We start from the raw sequence: 13511 nt of genomic DNA on the forward strand, positions 1-13511 counted from the left end.
GATATGGTCTAATGTTTGGGAAATTAACATGGGCCGTTGGAGGGCGCTATCAGAAGTAAGTTGTACACAGTTCACCGTATGGGGGGGGGGGGGGCAGAATCACCTGCCACTCATATACCTCCCAACAAAATGTTCGTTTTAAAAAGTACCACACAAAGACGTCAGTTTGTTGTCAACAATCCCCCATAGAGGGCTTTCGACCCCTACCCCCCCCCCCCCCAGAAAAAAAAAAATATATATATATAAAAAATGTTTACAAACTACTTCTGAAATCGCCCTCTTTTGAATCATCCTCCTCCAGCCCATGTTGTATTAGAATAATCTGTCAAATTTACTTGGGAAACATTTCTGCAAAATCATGGGGGGGGAGGGGGGATGGGGCGACGCCTCGTTGGGGGTTTGGGAGGCAAAGCCCCCTGCAGCCGATTTCACGAAGCGCTAGGATTAATCCCATCTCGAGTTAGGACGAGTAACCCGTCCTAACTTAGGACGAGTTCAATGCGTCCTACGTATTTTGATACGGAACTGAACCCGTCCTGCGTCCTAAGATTAATCCTAAGTCAGGAAGAGTTTGGTGAAATCGACGGCAGAAGCTCTTGCGAACTAGATGACGCAGCGTTTTGCACGTTTACATGTTCATTTCCACAGTAGACTTGATTCAAATACATCATCACAACACGATGGTCAATTTCACTTTGCCAAACATTATAGAATTGACTTTATTATTAACATTGCTACAAGTGTTTAGACCATTGAACTTAACATAATAATATCCACACGGGTACTCACAGGCATGACACATAAGGATTTGATCCATACATGCTTAATTATCAAATAAATATCAATATGAGGATACCCGTTAGATAATAATAATAATATAATAATAATTAAAGATGCTATGTCAGATTTTTGGCCTATTTGACCCAAACATTTTGAATTAAAATTCAATAGGTATTTTGATGGGGATCGAGAAAGTTACAAGCTTTCATTTGAGCTATTGCTCGAAAAAGTCCGCCAATTTATAGTAGCAGTGAAATAAAGTGCTAAAAATTAATTTTTGTCGGGATCCCGACAATATATCACGTGACCAATTCTTATGTGTTTTATAAGAAACGTTTTAAATTTTTGTCATGTTCCTGACCATTAAAAGTAAAAGTTAAACTTTTTTTCGTTAGAGCGGGTGATACTCTTTGAAATACCATTCACTCAAAAAATCTATTTTTTTAATGTTTTGGGCCAAAAATCTCACATTAGCATCTTTTACCATTCTTATATAGCACATAACACACAGTAATAAAACATGTCCCTAAAGCGCTCTTGAGAAAAACGCAACAGAATACAAAGACAAGATGGGTAACAAACAAAATGGATGAATTAGTGTTAAATAAGTGCGTCTTTAAAGCAATCTTGTATTTGTGACAAGGTATAATAGCTTGAAGGCCCTGTCCCACCGCAGCGATAACGAGAATGATAACGATAACAACGCAAAGAGAACGCATTCTATTGGTTGAATGAGCGTGTGCGTATTCTGCGTGGAGCAATTCAACCAATGGAGTGCGTTCTCTTTCCTTTCGTGACTCGGCCTTAACTCTGTTTAGCATAGTTGTTGAGCTTAGCTATTTGTGTGCTAGGCAGCTCTATGAAAGTAAGCTCAGTGAATTAAGCTTTTAGAAATTGCCCATTGAGAGGGATTCTACCAGTTTTAAAATACTGATATAAAACAAATTAAATTTCAGTGTAGGCCCTATGCTTAAAGACTGTACAAGTGACACCCGAATTATTTCTGTGAACCTTGCTTCATAATAGGGAGAAAACAAATCTCGCGATAACACTGGTCCTGATTCTCAAAAACGAGCGTTACTTGCAAAACACAAATAGTCAATTTTTTAGTAGACCCTACTGGTAGTTTTTACTTAAAGGAAAGGTACACGTTTGGTAATTACTCAAAACAAATGTTAACTTATAAACTGACTTGGTAACAAGCATTGGAGAGCTGTTGATAGTATACAACTTTATGAGAAACGGCTCCCTCTGAAGTAGCATAGATTTTGAGAAAAGAGGTGTTTCTCACTAAAATAATAAAAGACAGAAGTATTTTATTCCTATCTGAAAGCATACAAATTCGTCCAACAAGGGTGTTTTTTTTTCTGTCATCATTTTCTCCCAACTTCGATGTCCAATTTAGCTCAATTTTTCACAGGCTTGTGATTTTATGCTTATGTTGGGATACACCAAGTGAGAAGACTGGTCTATGACAACTATCAAACGTGTACCTTCCCTTTAATTGTTTATTGTTTATTGGAGCTATCATATCGACCCCAGCTTCCCTCATCAAAACGGCCCCAGCTGCTGCTGGATTCAATGGTGCCAACGGAAAAACGTGAGCGCCAGAGGGCGCTACTACTGCTGTCAGCGTCAGGAGAGTCGTTGGCGCTAGTAACAACGCTAGGTAAGCCTGGCTCCTCACCGGAGCCATAGTCAGTCTCCTCACCGGAGCCATAATCAGTCTCCTCACTGGAGCCATAGTCAGTCTCCTCACTGGAGCCATAGTCAGTCTCCTCACTGGAGCCATAGTCAGTCTCCTCATCGGAGCCATAGTCAGTCTCCTCACTGGAGCCATAGTCAGTCTCCTCACTGGAGCCATAGTCAGTCTCCTCACCGAAGCCAAAGTCAGTCTCCTCCTGATCATCTCCCGAAACTTCCTCCTCGGCCTCCTTCTTTTCCCGATCCGAGTAGGCGATCCAATCGGTGCTCAATCCATTAGTGCTCAGTGAGACTGTGGGCAGAAGCTCAACGTCATATGTGACGTCATCGATAGCTATGAGGTCAGGGGTCGTGGGTTCCGTTGGCGGTACTAGTCCACCATCGTCGATCTTAATACGGATAGTTGACTCGGGAAGCTTCGGCAACGGCACTTCGTTACTGATTAGAGGCTCACGGCCGTGGTTGAGGCTTGGAGTGGGGTCCGTGGTTCCCACTCCCTTTGTATGTGTTAGTACGATGAATATCCCACCCAGGGTACCAGCGACCAGGATGAGGGTAGTGAGAATGACAGCGCAAGCGTAATTCCTTACTCGTCGGTTACGCCAATACGACTCGTTCAAAGCATCAACCTATAAAGACAGAAACAACACTTGAAATCAATATATTAACAAATCCTATATATTTCGGGTGCTCAGTTAATCTCTGGGCCGCAATAAGTCTACATAATAACTGGGTTTTTTTTTTTGTTCGCTTAACAACACAAATAGCGTCAACAACAACTTTATAGTAGGCATTTTGGTGAAACAGAATAAAGTAACCAAGCAGAACAGTGAAAATTTAACTCGTGGTTTAAGTTCAAAACCAGTACCAATTCTACGGATGATTAAAGAACGTACCTGTGACTCTGTATTGCCGACCATGTAGGCTACAGTGGATTCTTTCTGGGCAGTGACCGGTGCTTTCTCGGCAGGTGCACCCGCCGCTGACACGGTCCCTTTGGGGAACATCTCTTCAGTTTAAGAAATCAGTAACAAACTTTAGACATCACAATTGTAGAGCTCCAAACACCAAACTCAACAAAATGAAGTTGCTTTTACTCCAAACAGGGGTTTAGATAATGTAGGGCCTACAGCCGCCTACGTTTTGTGGCCAACAGTGAACGGTGCAAGTCCGGTTTCAAAGCAACAAGGATTTCCAGTCATGAGGTCATTATCGTCGGTGTGTAATTACTGTTGGTACCAAACGATGCCTATTGGACTTATTGGTAAAACAGAAAACTGTTGACGCAATAATTTCCCAGAAGTCATGACCGTGAATTTATGGTAGTCTTCAAGACTTTGGCACTGGACACATGTTGGTGGTTGTCACAGACCAACCGTCAATTTAACCAAACTCCTTCCTTACTAAGAATTCATCTTAGAGCGAGTTTAGTTCCGTATCCGAGGACGTAGGACGCATTGCACCAATCTTAAAGCCATTATACACTTTCGGTACAAAACCAATAATAAAAGTTCACAAATGTACAAATAACTTACAGGGTTTACAGAAGGTAATGGTGAAAGACTTCTCTTAAAATATGGTTCAATGAAATGCTTTACTTTTTGAGAAAACATTAAAACAATATCAATTCTCGATAGATAGAATTACGGATTTAGAAACATGAGTGGGTATTCCCGTTATTTTCTCCCGATTCCGATGACCAATTGAGCCTAAATTTTTTAAAGGTTTGTTATTTTAAATGTAAGTTGTGATACACGAAGTGTGGGCCTTTGGAAAATACTGTTTTTCCGAAAGTGTCCAATGGCTTTAAGGGTAGCATTGATATATTCCACGTAAAGGGAATTTACAGTTGTGATGAAAAACAGCCGGATTTTTCTTGTGAAGAAAGTATGACATTTTGTCGGAGCAAAGGCATAATTTATGTTTTAAATAAACATACCTAAAAAAGATAGAGTAAACCAATGTTCATCAAAAGTAAGAGATTGTCCTAAAGACACCAATGTAAAATAAAGTAAATAAATAACTAAATAGAGTGTTTGCTGCTTTTCAATGTATTTCTAACTGTTTATTATTTTGTCGATTCAACAGAGCAACTGACATACGTGATAGTGGTGTACCTTTAGATGTAGAAACACAACCCATGACGACATGTTCACAGAGATGCCAAGTCCAGAGGCCAGCTATGCGTGAGATTTTTCAAAGCTCACCACCATCCCCCCCCCCCCCCCCCCCCCAGTTTGCCAGTTTAGAAGGCCTTTTGAGATCGCCGCCCAACCTTTTTTTTTAATAAAATAAAAAAAAACTGCAGAAATTTAATTGAGGACAAAAAAAGTGTTCCAAAATGCATCAAAAACCTCTTCAGAATAATTAAACTCACGTGAGGTACACAGGAGATGTTGATGGTTAATGTGAAAGTACGATTGTGTCAGATTGTTTTCTGCCCAAAAAAAAAAAAACACTACAAATGATGTCCAAAATCCACCGCTCACTTCTTTTGCCTGTTGTGTCTTCGCTAGTGGAGAGCATTTAACGAATGTGCTAAACGAATTTTAGCTGAACCTGCTGGGAGAGCAAAAGCGTGCACAATCTGCAAATTTGTCCCCTGTTTGTAGGGCAGCTCAAGTTGATGATTCTGATAAACTGCGTGCAATCTGAAGATTGTGCAAACATTGTAGATCGTGTTTTTTGTACACACGAGCGTGATTTAGCATTTCATTGTCGTAAATTTTTATTTTTTCCCCGGTCTGGCCCCAATGCGTGAGAAAATGGTTGATGTGCGTGTGAGCGTGAGACAGAGCCCAAATGCGTGAGTCTCACGCCTAGGCACCAGATATCCAGATTATGCTTTGAGCAAAGTATGTAGACCTAATTCATTGGGAGACTTTTGGTACGCTTGGTGGCAGCAGACTTACCAGGTAAAATCCATCGATCTCGGTAATGTGCGCACGCTCATAACTAGTGAACAATGGAAATTTACCTGGTAAGTTTGCTGCAACCTACCTTTCCAAAGTCTCCAATTGGCACAAGTTCAAGTGAACATTTCCATAATCCATAATTTCTTTTTAATGTATAAAACTCTTAACTTCAAACTGCAAATTATGCAATGTTTGTCAATTCCTGTTACACTTTGCACACCATGTTCTACTGCAGTTTGTAGGTATTAACAGTAGGCGTTTTAGTCACCATTTGGGGAAGTAAAAAATTGTGTGTTCATTGCCTTTGAAAAAAAAATGACCTCGTTTAAATTGAGCAATTAAATAGGTCAAACAAACACATGAACAACAATAAATTTATTGACAATGTTTTATAAAGAATAAGGGATTTTCCTTTTGAATTATTGGAAAGCTAATTATACAAAGTTTGTATAAATTAAAATACATTTTTGAAATGTTTGTTGCTTTACAAACTTAATGTATTTTCTTACAACAAATATTTTTCAGGTTCAACCCAGGTTACGTGGGATTCTTTTGACGACGAACCAAGTATTGAGGCCACGGATTTCCAAACAGATGAGCCAAACGAGATCACGAAGGGTAAGGTCAATAAATGCAAATTACATAATTATATGAGAATTAAAGATGCATGAAAGTAAACAAAATAACATAATGAAATAGTTTATTATTTTGTTTTTATTTTATGTGTTATTTTTTTTATTATTAATTTATTTCAAATAATTATTTGATTATTTTTGTTTTCTTTCTTGATGTGGAGTTATACTACTCCGTTTATTCAAAAACAAACATCATCAACAAACATACATCAATAAAACAAGCTCCAATAAATACTGCTAATATATAAAAACAAGTTTGTATAAATTAAAATACATTTCTGAAATGTTTGTTGCTTTACAAACTTAATTTATTTTCTAACAAACAATATTTATCAGGTTCAACCCAGGTTACGAGGGCTCCTTCTTACGCCCCCAGTATTGAGGCCATGGATTTCCAAACAGATGAGCCAAACGAGATCACAAAGGGTAAGGTCAATAAATGCAAATTACATAATTATATGAGAATTAAAAATGCATAAAAGTAAACAAAATCAAATAATAATAATAAATTATTTAATTTCTAATTCATTTGTATTTTTTTCTGTTGTTTTTCTTCAAATATTTATTTATTTATTTACTTTTTTGCGGGGGGGGGGGGGTTAGAAAATTGGTTTATTCTTGGAAAGAGGGCCGCAGTTATGAATGTTTGAAAAGGAAGAGCGAATTCATACATGTAGCCTGCAGATAAATTGTGTGTATGGGGAAGACAGTGTGGCCACGAAAACAGTTCGGATAGGTTTTTTTTTTCACCAGGAAATGTGTGCATCAAACAACCTTTTAAGAGTAAGTTGAGGCCTTGAGCCAAACAGAGAAACGTAAAAAACCGGTGCACACTCACAATGTTTCAAATATCTAGAATGGTTTAGGCGCAGTCAATAGAAAATGAACAGCGAACATTTGGACACAAAAAAAAAGAGGGGGGGGGGGGGGGTCGGTGAGTGGTAGGCCTGTACGGGGTATTTAAGGGGGTGGGGTAAGAAAGTGTGGTGAGGAACAGCATACATCTTCCAGTTTTAAATCAGTTTTATTTTGTCAGTGTAAAATTACTTTATTTCCTTATGTTTTAACAGAAGTCTCTCTAAAGGATGTATATAAAGAGGTCGAGGAAATGAAAAGTCAGATTCAGAAACACAAGCTGCTGCTCAGGAAAATATTGAGTCACCTGCCAAAAGACTTCCCCTTAAAGTCATATGGGGATTTCGACTGAGCTGGAAGGGAAACTAGAAGACGAGACTGAAACAGCTTGCAAGACTTGCAATCACAAGGTTATGGGTTCGAATCCCCCTTGATTGAATACATTTGAAATAAAATTCAGCGAAGATCACGACTTTGCCATTTTCGCTCAAGTAGGGCCTACCTGTTCAAAAAAAGCAGATATTAAAGGCAGTGGACACTATTGGTAATTGTCAAAGACAGGCCTTCACAGTTGGTGTATCTCAACGTATGCATAAAATAACAAACCTGTGAAAATTTGAGCTCAATCGGTCATCGAAGTTGCGAGATAATAATGAAAGAAAAAACACCCTTGTCACACGAAGTTGTGTGCGTTTAGACGGTTGATTTCGAGACCTCAAGTTCTAAATCTGAGGTCTCGAAATCAAATTCGTGGAAAATTACTTCTTTCTCGAAAACTACCTGTTTAAAAGCAGATACTAATCATCGTCTGATTTTGAGAACATAATAATGATTTTCATTTAATAATGTCTTTTTCTGGTTTCCTAGTATACACGAGGTAGTTTTACATGCAAATGTTAGGGGTCAGATTTTGGGAGGTTACAACCAATTTATAAAACTAATTTTCTTATAATACATATTTTAAACTTTTTGTGTAAAATGTTGTTTTACCTAGATAGTGTATAATTCAATTGTTAACGTTTTTTACACTTCGACAAACTATGTACTTGACTTTCTCCTTATGATTAATTTGCAGAATTTGTATAATATTACAAATAGTGTGAGTCTCTACATTTTTATTGGTGTACATTTATATTTATATTCATTGTAGTTAAATGAACGCGTTGCCGGCCCGGCCTTGGATCATGCGAGTTGGTCTTGAAATGCGTTTGAAACCATTGGTAATGAAATGTTCAATAATGGTTAGAGAGATGATAATAAGGGAGAATAAAAAAAAAAGTAGTTTTGAGAAAATTATTGTTGGATCAGTCCAGGTGTCGTGAGGTTACAGCGGGTACCAGCCGCATCTCTGTCCGCAGAATTTGCGAACGGACACTAGAGGGGGTGAGAACACTGAGAAATGATTCATAGACCTTTTCGCAAATACCGGGGCGCGTGCGTAAAGCTTGGAATTAGGTGCATTGTGGTCTTGCTGGTATCCAAATTTGATCCATATATATCCCACAATGCACCTCATTCAACTGTCTGCGCTTGCGCATTGGTGTTTGCGATAAGGTCTATGCATAAACTATTTTCTTAGATTCAATTTGGTGGAAATTGGTCAAAACCTTATTTCTTCGAAACTAAGTTTAAAATCAATAGCTGCAGTGCCTCTCAAGGAGCAAGTTTGAATGATCATTAGGCCTAACGTATATGCTTAAAGGCAGTGGACACTATTGGTAATTGTCAAAGACTAGCCTTCACAGTTGGTGTATCTCAACACATGCATAAAATAACAAATCTGTGAAAATTTGAGCTCAATCGGTCATCAAAGTTGCGAGATAATAATGAAAGAAGAAACACCCTTGTCATACGTTAAGTTGTGTGCGTTTAGATGGTTGATTTCGAGACCTCAAGTTCTAAACTTGAGGTCTCGAAATCAAATTCGTGGAAAATACTTCTTTCTCCAAAACTATGGCACTTCAGAGGGAGCTGTTTCTCACAATGTTTTATACCACCAACCTCTCCCCATTACTTGTCACCAAGAAAGGTTTTATGCTAATAATTATTTTGAGTAATTACCAATAGTGTCCACTGCCTTTAAATAAACTTTCAGATTCAAATATGTGTTGATGGAAATTAGCAACACCATTTTTATTACTTTGAAAACTCCTTTCTCAAAATATGTTTCACCAACTCTCTGAAGTATTTACAAATTTGACGCCTCCTGTAAAGTCATAATTACTCTCATTGGAGACAATACGGGACCAACTGGGTCATGAACTTTTAGCGTATTTATAAATCTACGACGCCTCCTTTAAAGTAAATTTACTCTCAATCGATGACGTAATACGGATACCGAGTAGGCCTACGTGTTTATGGTAATTAACTTTTGGAGTATTTGCAAATAATTATATGACGCATCCTTTAAAATTAACTACTCTCATACGGAGACGTAAACGTTCACCAAGTTAGTTTGTATTGTCATTAAAGTTTGTTTGGAGTATTTACAAATAATGACGCCTCCGTTAAAGGCAACTTACTCTCAATCGGAGACATAATACGGTGACAACTAAGTTTTTATTGTCATTGAAGTTTGGAGTATTTAAAGATGCTACGTCAGATTTTTGGCCCCAAACATTAAAAAAATAGATTTTTTGAGTGAATGGTATTTCAAAGAGTATCACCCGCTCTAACGAAAATAAGTTTAACTTTTACTTTTATTGGACAGGAACCATGAAAAAAATGTAAAACGTTTCTTATATAGCACATACGAATTGGTCACGTGATATTTTGTCAGGATCCCGACAAAAACTAATTTTGAGCACTTTATTTCACTGCTACTAATAATTGGCGGACTTTTTCGAGCAATGGCTCAAATGAAAGCTTGTAACTTTCTCGACCCCAATCAAAATACCTGTTGAATTTTAAATCAAAATTTTTGGGTCAAATCGGCCAAAAATCTGACATAGCATTTAAACATAACGACGCCTCATTTAAAAGTAAATGTTAGTCTTATTCCGAGACGTAATATATGGTCACCAAGTAAAATTTTATTGTCATTAAAGTTTGGAGTATTTACAAACAATGACGCCTCCTCTAAACTCAACTTACTCTCAATCGGAGAGGTAGTACGGTCACCAAGTTAGTTTTTACTGTCATTAAAGTTTTGAGTATTTACAAAATGGACGCCTCCTTTAAAGTCAACTTACTCTCACTCGAAGACGTAAGACGGTGACCAAGTAAGTTTTTATTGTTATTATTATTAAAGTTTGGAGTATTTTACACAAAATGACGCCTCTTTTCGATCGCAGACGTAACACGGTGACTAAATTAGTTTTTATTGTCATTAAAGTTCGAAGTATTAATACACATAATGACGCCTCCTTTAAATGTTTGTCTTATTCCGAGACGTAATACGTTTCACTGTAACTGCTGCTCCTGCTGCTGCTGCTGCTGCTGCTGCTGCTGCTGCTGCTGCTGCTGCTGCTGATGCTACTAGACACACTGTCACTCAAAGTAAAGTCTGAATCAGTGGAACCATATTCGCCGTCCTGATCATCTCCCGAAACCACCTCTGTTACGTCACCGAGGTCAGAGGTCGCAGGTTCCGCTGGCAGTAGTCCATTGTTGTCGATCTCAGCGGATCCGTAGTCGCCCTCTTGGTCATCTCCGGAAGTGACTTCCTCGACACCGTCGACAGCTTTGAGGTCAGGGGTCGCAGGTTCCATTGGCGGTATCAGTCCACCGTTGTCGATGATTCGGATTGTCGGATCGGGAAGCTTCGGCAAAAACGGCTCTTCGTTTCCGACCTGAGGCTTACCGTCTCGGTTTGGTAGCGGGTCCGTGGTTACCACTCTATTTGTGTGTGTCAGTACGATGACGATCCCGGTCAGAGCCCCAGCGACCAGGATGAGTGTCACCAGAACGACTGTGCATGCGCAAATCCTTGCTCGTTGGGTACGCCAATATGACTCGTTCACAGCATCAACCTAAAACGACAGAAACAAAACTTGAATTAAATCATCCATAACCAAATTCAGAGGGTGAGGAGTTCAGCGCAAGGTACAGTGTAAAAAAAAGAAACAAATTATAATTTGGGTTTGTAAATTATTTGTTGACATCAAGGGTTGCGTTTTCGCGGTAGTAACGAGTAACTGTTTCGGTTGAATTGCCCATTGGTTAATCACTGGCCAATAACAGCAATAAACGGTTAACGCACCAGACGAGTTGGCTGTGGTCGGTCTTCACGGATCGGCAATTATATATTTTTTTGATGTTCCAAAACTGGCTTTTGTGTCGATGCTGGATGCTGGCTCTTGACAGTCAGAACCATGTTGCTTTATGTAACATTTAAGAACAAATAGTGTAAGCTAAAGCACAGAGCAAGAAAGAAAACCTTGCTCGCTTTTCCTGAAAGAGAATTTGAAACCGTTCTATTGGATATAACAATAACATCTAACCTGAGAAACACAATAGATCGGTGTTTTAACACAAACACAAAATATATCACCTTAGTTAAAAAATCCAACGGGTATGACACAAAAATACAGTTACACCATAAATAAATAAATACGATAGTTTGCCTATGGCAACGATGATGTAGTTTATTGAGAATAATGCCACATGGAGGTAACATCTATTTCTACCTGCTGGCAATCAACATTTACCCATAGTGTCCGTATCGTTTTCCGTACAGGCTTGGGCAATTAAAAAAAAAAAATAAGACGGCCCGATGTTGGGCCAACTTCAAAGGGTGTCGGTAACTTCGTAACTTTACCACTTTGTACACTGGACACTTCGAACCCAGACAGCAACATACTTCGTTGGGCAAATGTAGGACCAACAAAATTATATAGTTAAAGCATATACGTGACGTCAGACTTGATATACATGGATGTTGATCAATCAAATAACTCGACAAAGGGATGTGTCGACATTTCGTTCTTGACCACTTACACCTCGTACCCTGGACACTTCGTACCTTCTGGTCACTCTGTATCTTGAAATTTGTTAATCACTTCGTATTATATGTAAGTGATTAAAAATTTCAAGATACAAAGTGACCCGAAGGTACGAAGTGTCCACGTACAATGTGAAGTGGTCAAAATACGAAGTGTCGATACATCCCTTTTGTCGACTAATTTGATTGATCAACATACAAGCCTAGCGTATAAATGATCTTTGACAATTTAACTTGTGATGGAACTTCAGCCTACCTGTGCCTCTGCATTGTTATAGATGATATTGTCGACCATGTAGACTTCACTAGCGGTGACCGGTGGTTTCTCGGTCGGTGCACCCGCCGCTGACACGGTGCCTTTGGGAAACATCTTTTCAGTTTAAGAAATCAGTGGACCACCAGAACAAACTTTAGACGTCCCTGCAGAGCTCCAAACAGTTAACACAAAACTCGACGAATGACTGTGGTTGTTATTTCCTTTTGGTGTTTATAAACGTGCGTTTACCCACGCATCAGTTTCCTGGTTGCAAATGCATTGTTGTGCGGCGCAACTGGTGTTGAATATAGATCAGTACCCGTAGCCTTCAAGTCAACTCGTTTTCAAACACTTGTAACCAGTGCGCACTCCATTACATAGTGCAGCGCAGCGTTATTCGTTGGCAGACTTGAATTCAAGACTAATGGTCATCGGGTGGAGGTTTTGTTTGGGCATGTCCCAATCATGGTTACTGGGTGGACGTAACCGTAGCCTTCATACAAATCGTTTTCAATTCGGTATAGCGCAAATTCATTACATAGTGCACCGCTTCCTTGTCAGGCTTGAATTCAAGACTAACGGTCATCAGCTTGAAGGTTTCTAATAACAAAATTCACCAGTGAAGGTCGGTGGGTGGTGGTAACTACCAACCGGTTTCCTAATACGGGTCAAATACCTTCCTGTTGACGTTATTATAGAGCTCCTTGCTGGGGCGAACTTGCATAACGTTCGTGCCATGCAGTACCGGTACCATCAAGTAACCCCATTGGGTGCACCCCATGGAGAGAAGGCCATACGACAACTCAGGGGGAAAATATCGACCCCCAAAAAAAAATTCTTAGAAATTAAAGACATAAAGGCACTCCTGACTTGGTAATGTTTAGCATAAAAAAAAGAATATAATGAGCAATGGAGAGATATGTATTGTGAGAAACAATTCCCTCTGAAAGTAGTTTTTGAGAAGGAGGTTGAACTCACTCAAACATAAGACTTCAGGCCTGAAGCCTTTTACTTATAGGCATCTGAAAGCACACACATTTTGTGAAAAAGGGATGTTTTTCTTTTGCTATTATCTACCAACATGACAACATCATTGTGGAGTCCAAATTTTCACAGATTTGTAATGTTATGCATATGATTTACTCAGTGTACGGTCTTTCATATTACCGAATAATAGTGCTTTATTAAGTCGTGGCTTTCATGGCCAGGCTCCTTGGTGGATGAAACCACATGTCTACTTCTCGGACTGTGAGGCTAGGGGGTAACACTGTTTTAGCTTATTATTATTAATTATTGTTATTAAGCCGTCTACGGTTCTATGAGCTAGGCCTACGTGTAGCCTGGACTATGACGTCACACTTCGAGGCTCGTGATTTAATACGCCTATAATCAACTTTGACCTCCCATTCATTTCATTATGGCAA

General features: G+C 39.1%; 2 protein-coding genes across 2 annotated transcripts; both read right to left on the reverse strand.

The window, feature by feature from the left end:
- Positions 1 to 420: 420 nt before the first annotated feature.
- LOC139942976 (uncharacterized) lies at positions 421 to 3560 on the reverse strand. The gene is made up of 2 exons (XM_071939795.1): positions 3381 to 3560; positions 421 to 3113 (listed from the first exon to the last, which is right to left on the reverse strand). The coding sequence occupies exons 1-2, from the start codon at positions 3489 to 3491 to the stop codon at positions 2289 to 2291; spliced, it is 936 nt and encodes a 311-aa protein (XP_071795896.1). The 5' UTR covers positions 3492 to 3560; the 3' UTR covers positions 421 to 2288.
- A 5413-nt stretch (positions 3561 to 8973) lies between these two features.
- LOC139943152 (uncharacterized) lies at positions 8974 to 12398 on the reverse strand. The gene is made up of 2 exons (XM_071939966.1): positions 12088 to 12398; positions 8974 to 10860 (listed from the first exon to the last, which is right to left on the reverse strand). The coding sequence occupies exons 1-2, from the start codon at positions 12199 to 12201 to the stop codon at positions 10270 to 10272; spliced, it is 705 nt and encodes a 234-aa protein (XP_071796067.1). The 5' UTR covers positions 12202 to 12398; the 3' UTR covers positions 8974 to 10269.
- Between the last annotated feature and the right edge of the window lie 1113 nt (positions 12399 to 13511).

Source organism: Asterias amurensis, chromosome 10 (assembly GCF_032118995.1).
Source record: "Asterias amurensis chromosome 10, ASM3211899v1".
NCBI classification, from domain to species: Eukaryota; Metazoa; Echinodermata; class Asteroidea; order Forcipulatida; family Asteriidae; genus Asterias; species Asterias amurensis.